Below are 16777 nucleotides of genomic sequence, written 5' to 3' on the forward strand. Positions count from 1 at the left end.
AACTCTTACCAGCAGCCTATGTCTCCTCTCTCTACTTCTGCTCCCCCTCCCCTCTTCAAAAACTTCTATTGGCAACAGAATTTGTGTCTTTGTGCGCATGCTCCCTCCTCCTGCTCCTCCCCTACCCTCTCCATAGACTTCTATAAGCAGCAGTGTCTGTGTCTCTCTCACCCAGTGGCACTTGATATAACACAGTGGACAAACACCAGCAGATGACATGGCTCCCCAAACCTTCACTGACTGTGGAAACTTCACACTGGGCAGCAAGCAACTTGGATTGATGCCTCTCCACTCTTCCTCCAAACTCTGGGACCTTGATTTCCAAATGAAATGCAAAATGTACTTTCATCTGAAAACAGGACTGTGGACACTGAGCAGCAGTGCTGGTCCACTGTGTTATATCAAGTCTAGAGTCAACGCTGCCGTCTAGGAAATTTTAGAGCACTTCATGCTTCCCTGCTGACAAGCTTTATGGCGATGCGGATTTCATTTTCCAGCAGGACTTGGCACCTGCCCACACTGCCAAAAGTACCAATACCTGGTTTATTAACCACAGTATCACTGCGCTTGATTGGCCAGCAAACTCACCTGACCTAATCCCCATAAAGAATCTATGGGGTACTGTCAAGAGGAAGATGAGAGATACCAGACCCAACAATGAAGACGAGCTGATGGCCAATATCAAAGCAACCTGGGCTTCCATAACACCTCAGCAGTGCCACAGGCTGATCGTCTCCATGCCACGCCACATTAATGAAGTAATTTATGCAGAGTCGGAGCCCGTGACTTTGAAATTGGGCTTATATAATATTCTAATTTTCTGAGACACTAAATTTTGGGTTTTCATTAACTGTTCCCATAATCAATTAAAAGAATAAAATGATGGAAATAGATGTTCACTCAGGGCGGATACACTGAGTAAAAGCACAAAGCGTATCCGCCCTGTGCGCCACAGGGAATTCCGGACGAAAAAATGCACCAAATTTTTTAGTCCGCAGCATGTCAATTGTATTTGCGTAAACGGACCAATCTGTTGCGGGTTTTACCTCCCCATTGAATTCAATAGGAAATACCTGCAACAAATAAGCAGCGTTTACGCAAATAGAATGGACATGCTGCAGACCAAAAAAAAAACGCATCCAGGTCAATTTCTGAGCGTTTTTTACACTCCTCATTTTTGCAGCGTGTGGACGAGATTCTTCAAATCTCATCCAGTTTGCTGCCACTATATTATGCTGCGGATTTTCCGCAACAAAATCCGTTGCAGACAATTCGCAGTATTTACGATACAGTACAAGGGACTTACGGTACGTAAATCCGTTGTTGTGCAGTACCAGTTACACAGGAAAAGTGGAGTGTAATAAAAATAAAATGTAATAATTAAGTTCCCCAAATGTCTTTTCTAATGGAAAGGCCATAAAAATAATATTTTTTTCTGGGTGAGGTTTCAACCGCAAATCAACCGCAATGTATTTATACACCCCAACACTACAAAGATATTTAAAGGGGGGGCGTGGCTTGGACATGGCGCTGACCGGACGTGCTTACTGAGAGCTCCGCGCCTGCACTCCTTTCAACCCGATCATAAGCCAATTTAAAAGCATCAAAAGCGCATCTATTTACTAACCTGATGGTTAGGAAGTCCAGGGCCTCGTCGGGGACTCATTATTATACTCGGCAGATGTCGGCAGCCGGCTCTATTCAGCGTTTTCTAACCGACGCTGGTGCAGGATCAGTTTCCAAGATGGCGCTGACAGAGGAGAGACGCGATGGCACCGAGTCCTTGCTCCCTGAGGGGATTTCATCTGCGGCCGGCGTTGCTGCTTCAGGTACTGATAGTACCTTCCCTTCATTGTCCGGTGCATCGGGGCTGGTTCCCTGCAGGCTAGATGGGGTCACACCGAGTTCTGCTGGGGATGGAATGGCGCTGCCTGCGCGGGATTGCGTGTCACGTGGTGCCTGTCATGGCGGCCGAGTCTCTCCATCTTCCCTCCCGCATGTGCTGGGGCCTGCATTGCTGCCTTCCACATCTCATATAGATATGGCTCTTCACCCCTCAACGTCAATGGGAGGTTCATCGGCCCTTGGGGATGATTTACAGGGCTTGAGACGTCAGCTATCAGCTTTACCCACTAAGCAGGACATGGAGCGTTATGTTAATCGTCTGGAAACGACATACAAGTCTGAGATACAATCTCTCACCACTAACCTATCCCAATTGTCAGATCAGGTGCAGCGTATGGAGAGCGATGTCTCAGTTATTTCGCAGCAACAAGTTTCTCAGGACGCCCGTTTAGATCAGCACTCTCATCAGATTCATGCATTATTTAATTTGGCTGAGGATCATGAGAATCGGAATCGTCGCAACAACATTCGGCTGAGGGGCATTCCTGAGGACATCTCTCCGAGTCAACTTATCCCTACTTTACAGTCTCTATTTAATACCTTACTGGGACGCCCTACTGCAGATCCTATTGAGTTGGATAGAGCCCACAGGACCCTGGGGCCTCGGAACCCGGATCCAGACAGACCTAGAGATGTGCTATGCCGTGTCCATTTTTTCTCTCTCAAGGAGCAGATAATGAGAAAGGCCCGTGATAAAGGGGAGGTTTTATTGCAAGGGGTCAAGATTCAACTGCTATCGGATTTGTCCAAAATGACTCTGGATAAGCGCAGAGTACTTCGTCCTCTGTTGGATGTATTGAGGGAGCATGAGATCTCTTATTCTTGGGGTCATCCCTTTCAGCTACAGGTCCGCAGAGATGGGTCATTGTTGAGTGTTCGGGACCCAGGGGATGTTCCGGACTTCTGCGCTGCTCTCCGTGTACCTCGAGTCTCCATCCCTGATTGGCCTTATGTTCCCTTTCCGCCGCCGCGTCCACGGCCGCGTAGGCGAGGTCGGTCTCCTGCTTCTCCTGGTCGTAGGCATGAGGATCGCCTAGCTGAACCGATCTGATATCCTTTTTAGACTTTTCTGTGTTCTGCTATCAGAGTTCAATGCAATAATTCTTGGGTTTCTCATTTAAAGCAAATATAGTCTGTGTTCTTGTAGCCACTCACATTTGTGTTACCGCTCGTTGCAACTGATTTTATTTTTGCTGGACGCTGCGGGTCCATTGGTATGGTTCGATTAATGTTATTGTGCTACAGACGTGAATGCTTAATGTTCTCTAAAATCCTGTGTACCACTTACAAGTATATGCACTTTTGATAACATTGAATGTATATGGGAATGTGCTTCATTGAGGTATTTCTAGGGGTATATTAATGCTGCATACTTTTGTCTCATTACTACTGGGTATTATGCAAAGTGCCTTTGTTTTCCTAACTGTAATAAGCTATTATTACGTGCTTGAATATAATCGCTGGGTTGGGGGGGGGGTGCGGGGCACTGGCTAGTCCGTGTCCTGACACTTCTCCTCTTAGGGACTCACTGGTTGATTCCGGTGTCTGTTAAAGTGTTTCTCCTTGAGTAGCTCAAGGAGTGGGTGATTAGTTCGCCCGTTCGTTTGTCTTTGTTATTGTGTATCCCCTCCTCGTCTGTCTTGTCCTATTCACCTCTGCCTTAGTGCATTCTTTTGTTGAGCTCCTCGGGGTAAAGATTCTGATGGCGCAATTGAAGGTCTGTACCTACAATGCTAGGGGGCTTAATGTCCCGGAAAAACGCTCACAAATTTTATATAACATGCATAAAGAACGAGTACACATATTGTTCCTACAGGAGACTCACTTTCAGGTGGGCCATATGCCACAATGTACAAATAGATACTTTCCGTCTTGGTTTCACAGTGCCAACACGGAATCCAAGTCCAAAGGGGCTAGCATAGGTATCCACAAGTCACTCTCTCATAAAATCATTGATGTGTTGGTTGACCCGGGAGGTCGATATGTCTTTCTAAAATTGTCTATGCGCAATAAGACTTTTACTTTGGCCAACTTGTACCTTCCCAATCAGGATCAGGCTAGAGTGGGGCGTGTGTTCTTGAAGAAATTGGAAGAGTTTACAGAGGGCGTCTTAATTGTGGGTGGAGATCTTAATTTGACCTTTGATCCTAGGCTTGATACCTCCTCGGGCAGGTCTGCTGTTCCTAAATCACAATTGGGGGCACTAAAGGCTATGATGCATTCCATGTAATTGATTGACGTGTGGAGGATTCTGCACCCTCAGGTAAGAGAGTATACTTACTTTTCCCCTTTGCATAACATGTACAGTCGGATAGATGCTTTTTTGATTAGTCACCATTTGCTTACCTGGCATCCTATTACTAATGTGGGCCCCATGATCTGGTCAGATCATGCCCCAGTGTTCCTGACCCTTTCATTTCCTGACTCGGTACCGAATTTTCGGTCTTGGAAACTTAATGATAATCTATTGAAGGATACAGTATGTGTGTCGGCTCTTAAGGACGCTCTGGATGGGTTTATTGCAGTACATGAACATGACCCTACCTCCTTGCCACTCCAGTGGGAGGCGCTGAAATGTGTCATTAGAGGAGTCCTAATACAGCACGGGGCACGTATGAAGCGAGAGAAAGGGATTTCTATTGCACGTCTCCTGACTCAGATAAGGGAGTTGGAATCATGTCATAAACAAATTCCATCTTCACAGGTTTTTGCGGATCTTACCACAGCAAGGGAGTCCTTGCGATCTCTTATAGAACAATCACACGCCCGGTTTAGAGATCGGATGAGAAAGCACGCATATGAATTTGCGGACAAGTGCGGTAGATCTTTAGCGCATATGTTACATCCCCGAACGCAAGCGTCCTACATCCCTAAAATACTATCTTCTTCGGGGGGCGAAGTTCATGACCCGGTGGGTATTACAGAGTGCTTTAAACAGTATTACTCGACTTTATATAACATCAAGGGGCAATTTCACGACATGCAGGCTGAGGCGTTGCGGGACAAAATAGATCGTTATGTAAATAGTACGGCTTTGCCGTCTTTGGAGGAGGGGGAGGCTTCGGGACTCGAGGAGGATTTTGTGGAATCAGAAGTGGAACATGTTATTAGGGAATCACCCTTGGGCAAGAGTCCAGGGCCTGATGGGTTTAACAACAAATTTTATAAAACATTTAAGGCTCAACTGGTTCCCTTTTTGACGAAAGTCTTTAACTCCGTGTCTTCCTTGTGTCCATTTGCGCCCCAGTCCCTCGAGGCTCACATTACTCTGTTACCAAAGCCTGGCAAGGACCCAACCTCTTGCGCTAACTTCAGACCCATCTCACTAATTAATGTAGATGTAAAATTTTTTGCGAAGTTGCTTGCATCTCGCTTGTCACCGTTGTTACCTGGCTTGATACGGGATGATCAGGTGGGGTTTGTATGTGGTCGGGAGGCACGGGATAACACTAACAAAACTCTCCTTTTAACTTCATTTTGCCAATCCCGTAAGATACCGATATGCTTGCTGTCGGTGGATGCCGAAAAGGCTTTTGACAGAGTGCATTGGGTGTTCCTCCGCAGTGTCCTAACGCAGGTGGGCCTTGGCACTACTATGGTGGACAGGATAATGGCATTATACCATAGGCCTACGGCTCGGGTTCGTGTTAATGGACTCCTATCTGATTCCTTGTCTATTGCTAATGGCACGAGACAGGGGTGCCCACTATCGCCTCTATTGTATGTTCTGGTCATGGAACACCTGGCAGTGGCACTGCGGGGCAACCCTGATGTTAATGGTGTACGGGTGGGATCACAGCATCATAAATTAGCGCTTTATGCAGACGATCTCCTGGTATTTATAACAACTCCCATGATTTCTTTGCCATCTTTGACTGAGGAATTTGAGCGTTTTGGTCATCTAAGCAATTTTAAAGTTAATTACTCCAAATCAGAGGCATTGAATATATCTTTGGATGCTTCTCTGGCTGCCCATCTCGCTCGGGTTTTCCCATTCAAATGGCAATCTACATCCTTAAAATACTTGGGGGTGCAGGTACCCACACAACAGACAGATTTGTTCGCGTTGAACTACACACCTATTCTTCAACGTACTTTGAAGGAGTTGGCAGAATATGGAGGGAACCGCATGTCATGGTTTGGGCGAATTAATGCGGTCAAGATGGATATTTTGCCCAAATTCTTATACCTTTTCCAGACCGTCCCTATTGTAATACCAGCGGGTTTTTTCAAGACTTTACATAGGGCCATAACCAAATTTGTGTGGGGATCCTCTAAGCCCCGCATTCGTTTTGCTGTCCTTAGTCGCCCAAAAATAGACGGGGGCGCGGGTCTTCCAGACTTTAAAAGATACCATCAAGCCGCACTGATTATGAGGGTAGTGGATTGGTTCCGTTCGGAAACAGGTAAGCAATGGGTGCGTATCGAAAGAGATATGTCTCCTCTTGCATTGTCCTCTTTGCCGTGGTTGACTGTCCCACAGCGCCATAGTCTATCTCTGCCTTTCCTCACACGTCAGTTTCTTGTGGTATGGGAGCGGATCATGGGTGCTGCGGGCCTGGTGAATCGGCCGGGTCCTATGACTCCTCTTTTCGACAACCCCTCGTTCCCTCCGGCGGTGGGTGTTGATACATTCCTCTGCTGGGAGAGAAGAGAGGGTGGATATCTGTCCGAGACCCTTACTCCCGAAGGTGTCATGTTGTCAATGAATGCAGTCTCTGAGGCTTGCCCGGGGAGAAGATCAACCTGGTGGTCATACTTACAGTTGCGTTCTTATCTCTCTTCTATGGGGGACTGTCTGGTGTTATTACAGGATAAGACTCCTTTGGAAAAGTATTTATCTTTACCAACGGCCCCTTCGCATGTATTGTCCTATTTGCATGGAGTTCTTCTGCCCAGCTGTTCTTTTTCTCAACTGTCTTTCACCAATGCATGGGACGAAGAGTTGGGGGTTCAACATACTGAAGAGGAATGGGGTACTGCCTTCTTGTTAGCTCATAAACTGCCAATGTCTTGTTTTGCTCAGGAAAAAAACTACAAAATACTCACTAGGTGGTATCGTTGCCCTGCTTTGTTGCATAAGATATTTCCTGATGTGTCTGCTGATTGTTGGAGGTGTGGGGAAGCTCCTGGAACCATGTTGCATATTTGGTGGGACTGTCCCAGGATACGTACCTTTTGGGGGAAGATTTTTGATCTGGGCAAGAAGCTCTTGCACATTGAAGTTCCGACCTCGGCCTCTATTGGGTTACTCTCCATGGTTCCTGGATCTCTCACACACCTCAAAAGGGTATCTTTCGACATTTTCTGACTGCGGCGAGAACGGTGATACCTAGGCATTGGAAATCTCATACGGTTCCCTCTTTGACGGAATGGGTAACAGAGGTGAACGGGATAATGAGAATGGAGGAATTACTGTCAGCAGACAGGGGCAAGTCTGTGCTCTTTGTCCAAACTTGGGCAGTATGGTCTGGATTCCGGGGTGGTACTGATCTACCTCTATGGCTTGATGGTAGGTTCTGAGCAAATTATGTGATCTTTTTCTTTATGCGCTATGTGTGTTTGCGTTTCCCTTTGTTGTCTGGTGTCTTGTGTTGGTGTTATAATTTCTCTGTGGCACTTATATGTACCAATGTTTACTTTATTGAGGCCTGGTCCTCTTGGATATGGTATTATATTATTGTGTATGGGGTACAGTTAATTCTACTGTACTTTAATTCATTTGCTCTTTAGATGGGTGGGAGGTTACCGCCTATTTGGGTTTATGCATCTTCTTAATGTTTATAAACTGTCATAATCTGTACTTTATACTTGATACAAATTTTTCTGCCAAAGCTGTGTAATGTATATATGCTGTAATGTTGTTGCTACAAAAATAAAAATCTTGATAATGAAAAAAAAAAGATATTTAAAGGCCTGGTTTTTGTGTGATTCGCTGCATGTGTCGACTGCGTATTACAGCCCACACTTCATTGCAACGAGCGGGATCGGAGAGAAGTCTCGTTAAACCCTTAAATGCCGCAGTCAATAGAGACATTTAAGCCGTTAGAAAGAGGGGGATGGGGCCCCCTCCTACAAACACTTCGCCCTCTCCCCCCCGCGATCGCGGGGTGCCGATGGTTTTCATGGCTGCCTAGGGGCGTAATGAGGTTTGCCATCTTTCTGTTCTTTGGCAGGGCTTATATAGCAGCCGGTAAAAAACACAGTATACTGCAATACATAAGTATTACATTATATTCTGCAAACGATCCGATGATTGGCAAATCCCCTAGGGAGACTAATAAAAAATAATAAAACACAGCGAAATAAAGTTTTCAAAATACCCTGCTTTCTTTTTTTTTCCAAAGTAGTAAAATATATTGAAATGAAAAATAAATAAATTTATTATCGCCGTAATCATATTGACCCGCAGAATAAAGAGAACATGTTGCTTTTACCTAATGTGGACATCATGAAAACAAAACCCCCAAAAATATCCCCCCCCCCATTTCAGTCCACAGAGACATTCTTTCCAGTTTCTCAGTACATTATTTGGTACAATAAATGTTGCCATGAAAACTACAACTCACCTCGAAAAAATCAAGCCCTCATACAACTATATCAGCGGAAAACTAAAAAAAACAAAACTTATGGCCGGGTGGGGAGGAAAAAACTGAAAAATGGCTGCGGCGGGAAGGGGTTAAGACATAATGAAGGTATAACAGGCATTACCACATGGGGCATTTAAACCCTTAACCCTTTCAGGACCATCGATGCCTCAATGACCAGCCCCATTTTTTCAAATCTGACGTGTCATTTTATGTGGTAATAACTCTGGAATGCTTTTGCCTATCCAAGCGATTCAGAGACTGTTTTCTCGTGACATATTGTACTTTATGTTAGTGGAAAAATGTGGTCAATAAATTCATAGCTTATTTGTGAAAAACACCAAAATTTTACCCCATTCCTGACATATGACATACAGTTACGTAATAGCCGGGTAGGGGAAGTATGGAGCGGGCTCACAGAGTAAACCCGCTCCATACGATGCCGGTGTCGGCTGTATGTTACAGCCGACACTTCAAAGTAACGAGCGGGATCACGCTCGAGCGCGATCCCGCACATTTAACTCGTTAAAAGCTGCAGTCAACAGCGACTGCAGCATTTAAATCGTTAGAAAGAGGGGGGCGGCCCCCACTAACAGCTCATCGCGCCCCCTGCAACACAATCGTGGGGGGGGGGCGATGGTTGCTATGGCTGCCTGGGGGCCCCCAGGTCTGCCATCTTTGTGCACCTATTAAGCCTGTTAATAGAGGGACTAATAAAAAAAGTAAAAATGAGTTAAATAAAGTCGTTTTTTGTGTAAAAAAATAAAAAAATAATAAATATTAAATGTTAAAAAAAAAAACCTTTTCCCATTTTCCCCCTAGAGCATAGTAAAAAAATAAATAAAATAAAACATAATTGGTAGCGCCGCGTCCGTAAAAAACTACAGCTTATCCCACAAAAAATAAGCCCTCATACCACTTAATCGACGGAAAAATAAAAAAGTTACGGTTCTCAGAATTTGGCGACACAAAATAAATGTTCTTTTTTACACTTCGGTTTTTACTTGTAAAAGTAGTAAAATATAGAAAAAACTATATATATTTGATATCGCCGTAATCGTATTGGCCCACAGAATAAAAAGTTAACATGTTGTTTTAATTGCACAGTGAATTCCATAAAAACGGCGCGCAAAAAACCACGGAGGAATGTTTTTTTTCATTTTCTACCCCACAAATAATTTTTTCCCATTTCCTAGTACATTATATGGCAAAATAAATGGTGCTACGAAAAACTACAACTCGTCCCGCAAAAATCAAGCCCTCATAGGACTATATCGACGGAAAAACAAAGATGTTATGGGTGTTGGAAGGTGGGGAGGAAAAAACGAAAATGAAAATCTGAAAGTTGTTTACGACGGGAAAGGGTTAAAGAAAATTTGCAAAAATTATACTTTTTCTAATTTTAAATGTATCTACTTGTAAGACAGGCAGTTATACCACACAAAATTGTTGCTAATTAACATCCCCCATACGTCTACTTTATATTTGCATTGTGTTTTGAACATTATTTTCTTTTTCTAGGACATTACAAGGCTTAGAACTTAGAAAATGTCAAAAGGCTATTTTGTCAAGGACCAGTTCAGTTCTGAAGTGGCTTTGAGGACCTTATGTACTAGATAGACCCCATAAATCACCCCATTTTAAAAACTGCACCCCTCAAAGTATTCAAAACAGCATTCAGAAAGTGTTTAACCCTTTAGGCGTTTCACAGGAATTAAAGCAAAGTAGAGGTGAAATTTACAAATTTCATTTTTTTTGCCAAAATTCATTTCTAATACATTTTTTTCTGTAACACAGAAGGTTTTACCTGAGAAATGCAACTCAATATTTATTGCCCAGATTCTGCAGTTTTTAGAAGTATCCCACATGTGGCTCTAGTGTGATAATGGACTGAAACACCGGCCTCGGAAGCAAAGGAGCACCTAGTGGATTTTGGGGGTCTCCTTTTTTTAGAATATATTTTAGGCAGCATGTCAGATTTGAAGAGGTCTTGTGGTGCCAGAACAGTGGAAACACCCCAAAAGTGGTTTTGGAAACTAGACCCCTCAAGGAATTTATCTAGGGCTATAGTTAACATATTGACCCGACAGGTCTTTTGCTATATTTATTGGAATATGTCTGTGAAAATGAAAATACCATACATTTTGACAATTTTTTTGTCCTTTTTTTACAGTAATCACTGTGCGCTATAAATGACATTTTACTTCATCCTGCAGGTCGGTATGATTACGGCGATACCATATGCATATCGTTTTTTTTTATGTTTTGTGGCGTTTGCGCAATAAAATCACTTTTCTATAAAATTATTTCTTTTCTGTGTCACCATATTCTGAGAGCCGTCATTTTTTTATATTTCAGTCAAAAAAGCGGTGTAAGGGCTTGTTTTTTGCGGGACGGGTTGTAGTTTTTATTGGTATTTTGGGGTACATACGAATTTTTGATCACTTTTTATTCTATATTTTGGGAGGGGTGATGACAAAAAAAATAGTGATGCTAGTATTGTTTTTTAATTATTTTTTGCGGTGTTCACCGTGCGGGAAAAATAACATTATAGTTTTATAGTTGGAGTCGTTACGAACGCGGTGATACCAAATATGTGTACTTTTTTAACGTTTTATTTATTTTCCTATAATAAAAGTCTTATAAAAGTGAAAAAAACAAAAAATGCTTTTTTCTCTATAATAAAACATTTTTATACTTTTTTTTTTTTTACTTGAAGCCTGGCAGCACTGATCGCTGCTATAATACATTACACTAGCTAGGTAGTGTAACATATTATAAACTCTCAGTGTCACGTTGACAGTCACACTGACAGGAAGCCTATGAGGACCAGCTGGTCCTCATAGGCTTCTGTGAATTACAGACCGGAGGCCGTTGTATGGCCTCCAGTTTTGTCATGCAACCGACGGCAGCAACCGCAATCGGTCCTCGGGAAAGTTTATTGTAGCAACAAACTTTCCAGTTAGTTGCTGCAACAAACGTTCCCTGCGATCACATGGTCGGGACCTGAACCAATCTGGTCCCGATCACGTCTCTGGGACCAGAGGCAGGGGTTAACAGCGAGATCCGGGTGTCAGCACTACTCTGAGACACCCGGATCGCGCTTTTTACACCCACTGTGAATTCACGTCGGCGCTGCACAGAGCCCAGCAAGCGCTGACGTGAATTTACTGTGGGCGGTCAGGAAGTGGTTAATGACGGTGATCATATTCTCTGCAGCCGAACCAATCGGTTCGGCTACCAGAGAACAGGTTGCTGGGGAGCCGCGGACACTGACACAGCCGGCGTCTGAGCGCTTTTCACAGCGCTGTGCCGGCTGGAACAGAGATCTGTATATTCACATCCTGGCAGCACGGGGTATGTGCGAAAAGGACGTGTATGTACAGATTGTCGGCATGAAAGGGTTAATTAACAGGCCTGAAAAGGTGTTGATGACCAGTTAATTATTTTTTATTTTTTGCCTCTCATTGACGTAGGTGTATGTGGCCTTGTTTTATGCGGGAGAAAAAATTTACTGTAAAAGTTACATCATTTATTTTTGCGGCTAAAATATAGGAAAAAGCGATTTTCAGCATTCTTTATTAATTTTTTTATCCCGTTCACGTTTCACGCTAAAAATGATTTCTTCAGGTTATTACGGTCGTCTAGATACTTCATATGTCTTTTTTTAATCACTTTATTTACAACCTTAGTTTTGACTTATAAAGTATTGGAATACTCGTGTCACTATGACATCACAGTGTGCCCTAACAGCAGGCAAACTGAACAGACAGCCCTGGGGTCCTTTCTAGGTCCCATGGGCTGACTGCAGAGGGTTCCCCAGTCTCTGATAGCATCACTAATCAGAGACTGGGAAACCCCCATAGTATACAGGGACCCCCATCATCCATGTATATACCAGTCCACCATCATTTCTGTATATAATTCCCATCAGCCGTGTATAAAATTCTCATCATCTGGTTATATACCATTGGGACGGGCACTGTCCGCTTGCCGTAACGCGTGGACGTTGAGGCAAAAAAAAAAAACAACGTAAATGGGGCGGGCATTAAGGACACCTTGGACCAATAGGATGCCTGAAACTCCGGTATATGACAGAAGTCCAGCGAAATCTTTTTACATGCGCCGAGTCACACAGACCGGAGGAGCAGAGGGATTTCCTCCACTCACCGTTGGAATGCGGTTAGGTGAGTATATATTTTATTATTAGGCACAATTGGTGCTGTATGGGGACATTATACTGTGTAGGGGCAGCTTTAGGAAATTATACTATGTGGGGACAGCTATAGGGGCCTTATCCTGTGTGGGGGCAGCTATTTGGGCATTATACTGTGTGAGGGGCAGTGTCATGGGGTATATTCTATACAGAAGGCTAAGGGGATCTATATCCAATGGCGTGGCATGCAAAAGGGCGTGTGGCCTAAAATTGTTTATTAACCCTAATTCATTATTACTTACCTCTGGTAACACTTCTTGGAATTTCCTCCTCCACTTCACTCTTACATGGTTGATCGCCCCTCACCCGCTCTTCTCCTTCCGCTTCATCCTCCGCTTTAATATTAGTCAGATCTTCCCCCTGATTTCACATATGTAACAATTCAGTACAATGCAGCAGAGAGTGCGAAGAATCTAACAGATCAACATAAGAAACCACCAAACTCTATGACCCCATCTATAACCGCAGGACCAAAAAGCTCCACACCCCCTATATAGATCTGGTATAGGACTCAGCTTCATCTACCTGATGATTGTCTGGGACATTGTGATTTTCCTCTGGACAGTCCTGGGAATACAGAGGACTGGGACATCTCTCTGGTGGATTTCTCCTACTGGATCCATCTGTAGGAAACACACAGTGACTGAATACATGACTACTGTATATCTGTCTATAGATCAGACACTTCTCTCTACACTTCTATGTTTACTGTTCAGAGCCGAAATTACAATGTTGAGGTCCTCACTACCGGTGTCGATGTTCCTTGCACCTTGTAAGCCGCAGGCCTAAAGTAGACTGTGACCTACCAAAGTGAACAGCAGGACGCCAACGGCTCCCTGCTCCATCATAGTATTTAACTGTATCTGTGTTCCGTGGTCGCGGATACACATGAAACACAGGGCGCCTCTATTTTAAGAGTTCCCTGCAACCCAAAAAAAGGTCAGGGTGTCACCTGATTATTAAAGGCTGTGTACATCTCTGTAGGCAATATTTTCTATACATTTTTATTAACCCCTTCACGACAGCCATATGGCTATAAACTTTCCAACTCCTGATGCCCCGGGCAGTTGTCGCATAAATACACATTGGTAAACTGGAACAGGGTTTAGTGTGTGCAGAGCTGCACTTTCACGTCTACCGGCTCTCTCCAAAAGTGCCGGCAGGTTATTTTCAAACTTAGATGCCAAACCCCTGTAGATAGCACCACTGAAGCTCCCTCTAGGAGCGGAATACTTTGCCACAGCGTTGTCATCAACTTGGCTGGGAATTGTGATCCTAGAGGGAGCGCCAGACGTCTCTGTCCATATATGGACAGTCTTGTCAGGGACTTCTCCGAGAGAACCATTTCTCAAATCTGAATATTCACACTGGATAATCCGATCTGATGTTCCGCAGTGTTTACACCGTGTGTGGACACACCATAAGTGGGAATAAGATTTTACTTATCCAAGTCACTGTGAGATTATTTTTTTTCCGGAACACATTGTACTTTATATTAGTGGTAAATTCTGCTCCATACATTCTGTGTTACATAGTTAATAAGGATCAAAAAATACACAAGTCCATCAAGTGCAACCTATAATCCGACCGCGTTGATCCAGGGCAAGCCAAAACTCCCCCCCCCCCCCCCCCCGACTCTAAATCTGGAAATCACAATAAATCCCTGGATCACCATCCCATCTCCAGAATCTGGAACCCATAACTTGTAATATTAAAGAGAACCTCCGATTATACTAGCATTATATAGAAAACTATTATACTGCCGGAGTGTGCCGATAATCGTCTTTCTAAATGACTTGTATTATCATGTTTACTTCTAACTACAGAACAGACTGGCCATAGTCCGCGCTGCCGGCTGCCCATAAGGGTATGTGCACACGATGAGAGGCTTTTACGTTTGAAAAGACAGACTGTTTTCAGGAGAAAACCGCTGCCTCGTTTCAGACGTAAATGCTCCTCCTCGCATTTTGCGAGGCTTCTCTGACAGCCGTAAATTTTGAGCTGCTCTTCATTGAGTTCAATGAAGAACGGCTCAAATTACGTCTGAAAGAAGTGCCCTGCACTTCTTTTGACGAGGCTGTATTTTTACGCGTCGTCGTTTGACAGCTGTCAAACGACGACGCGTAAATGACAGGTTGTCTGCACAGTACGTCGGCAAACCCATTCAAATGAATGGGCAGATGTTTGTCTACGTATTGTAGCCTTATTTTCAGACGTAAAACGAGGCATAATACGCCTCGTTTAAGTCTGAAAATAGGTCGTGTGAACCCAGCCTAACTCTGCATTAGGACACAGAGCGTCCTAATAGTCTCCATGGCTCCTGTATCCAGAACGGCCGCCAGAGCTGTACAATCTAATGTGACCACTAATGCAGTTATGAGTAGCCGGCAGAACAAAATGTAGGGATCAGACGTGATGTAAAAGGAGCCGAAATCGTGGAGCTCCTACATTACACGTCATTGTACACACGTGTATATGTACTGCTATTAAGACTTCAACATGGCCGCCAGTTCCAGCTCATGCCCACAGTAATGCCAGACATATATATATCTGTCTCTTCTCACCTTGTGATGTGCGCGGCCGGTAGTTCTCCATCATGACCTCCTCGTACAGATCCTTGTGTCCTTCTAGATACTCCCACTCCTCCATGGAGAAATAGACAGTGACATCCTGACACCTTATAGGAACCTGACACACACAATGATACAGTCATCACCCAGACACCTCCAGTGCGGTTACTGTAGAATTTCCCAGCATTCCCAGCAGTGTCACCTCTCCAGTCAGCAGCTCAGTCATCTTGTAGATCAGTTCTAAGATCTTCTTCTCATGTATCCGGGAGTGAGGGGGAGGCTCTGTGATGGGGCTCTGACTACTGCTCCATCCTCCTGACTCATGGATGATGGGAGTCGTACAGTCACCCGATGTCTTCTTCACTATTGTGTACTCCTGTGTATGGAGAGAGACACTTAGAGAACTGAACACAGTATTCTCCCTCAGTAGAAAGAGGGAGATTGTGACCCCGCTGTATAGAGCTCTAGTGACCCCACATCTGTAATACTGGAGACCTCACCTACAAGACATTGAGAAAATAGAACGAGGCCAAAACTAAAAAGGAAATAACATTGGGGCGGACTAGATGGACCATGTGCTCTTCTCCAGCCGTCATCTTCTATGTTTCTATATAGATGTCATCCTGATCCTCCTGGTTCCTTGTCTTTCTCATTGCTCTACAACATTACTATTGCTGCATTGGTGACATGACACATAACTGACCATATTGGTGGCTGATCTTCAGCTTTTCTGCTGGTGGCTTCTTGACGTCACTTGGAAGGTCTGGACGCTGTTATACAGGACACTGGATTCTTCCTATTACTTCCTATTATGTATTGTCCCTTCCCTATGTGTGACTTGTTCTATAATGTAGAAAAGTTTACCTCTCCGCTCAACAGGTAGATGATCTCCAAGGTGAAGTCTAATATTCTTCTGCTCATCTCATTCCTCTCCTTGTCCATCCTTGGTGGGTCATTCAGGAGAAGGAACGTTGTGGAGGAGAAGATGAGAAAACTGGAGGAACTGGAGGATCTAGTACTGCAGACGTCTTTATGAAGAAAGGAGAAGATGGAAATCATACAGGGGAAAACATCATGTGTGACATACAGAACCTCACTTATTGATCATTGAGAGAAACATCTTCTCAGAGCCGGCGTGCGCGCGGAAGCTACCGGCCGTCCAGCGCGTGCGCGCGGAAGCTACCGGCCGTCCAGCGCGTGCGCGCGGAAGCTACCGGACGTCCAGCGCGTGCGCGCGGAAGCTACCGGTCGTCCAGCGAGTGCGCGCGGAAGCTACCGGCCGTCCAGCGCGCGGAAGCTACCGGCCGTCCAGCGCCTGCGCGCGGAAGGTACCGGCCGTCCAGCGCCTGCGCGCGGAAGGTACCGGCCGTCCAGCGCCTGCGCGCGGAAGGTACCGGCCGTCCAGCGCCTGCGCGCGGAAGGTACCGGCCGTCCAGCGCCTGCGCGCGGAAGGTCCCGGCCGTCCAGCGCCTGCGCGCGGAGGGTCCCGGCCGTCCAGC

At 44.8% G+C, this 16777-nt stretch overlaps 1 protein-coding gene across 1 annotated transcript in view; it reads right to left on the reverse strand.

The window, feature by feature from the left end:
* The window catches only part of LOC142700346 (uncharacterized), a 52697-nt gene extending 36396 nt beyond the window's left edge, over positions 1 to 16301 (reverse strand). Inside the window, exons 1-5 of the mRNA XM_075848104.1 lie at positions 16143 to 16301; positions 15481 to 15654; positions 15273 to 15396; positions 13234 to 13331; positions 12951 to 13068 (exon numbers count right to left, since the gene is read on the reverse strand). Of these exons, the coding sequence (XP_075704219.1) occupies positions 12951 to 13068; positions 13234 to 13331; positions 15273 to 15396; positions 15481 to 15654; positions 16143 to 16220 (592 nt within the window). The 5' untranslated portion in view covers positions 16221 to 16301. The remainder of the gene's footprint in view (positions 1 to 12950; positions 13069 to 13233; positions 13332 to 15272; positions 15397 to 15480; positions 15655 to 16142) is intronic.
* Positions 16302 to 16777: the final 476 nt, after the last annotated feature.

This window comes from Rhinoderma darwinii, chromosome 1 (genome assembly GCF_050947455.1).
Source record: "Rhinoderma darwinii isolate aRhiDar2 chromosome 1, aRhiDar2.hap1, whole genome shotgun sequence".
In the NCBI taxonomy this organism is placed as follows: domain Eukaryota; kingdom Metazoa; phylum Chordata; class Amphibia; order Anura; family Rhinodermatidae; genus Rhinoderma; species Rhinoderma darwinii.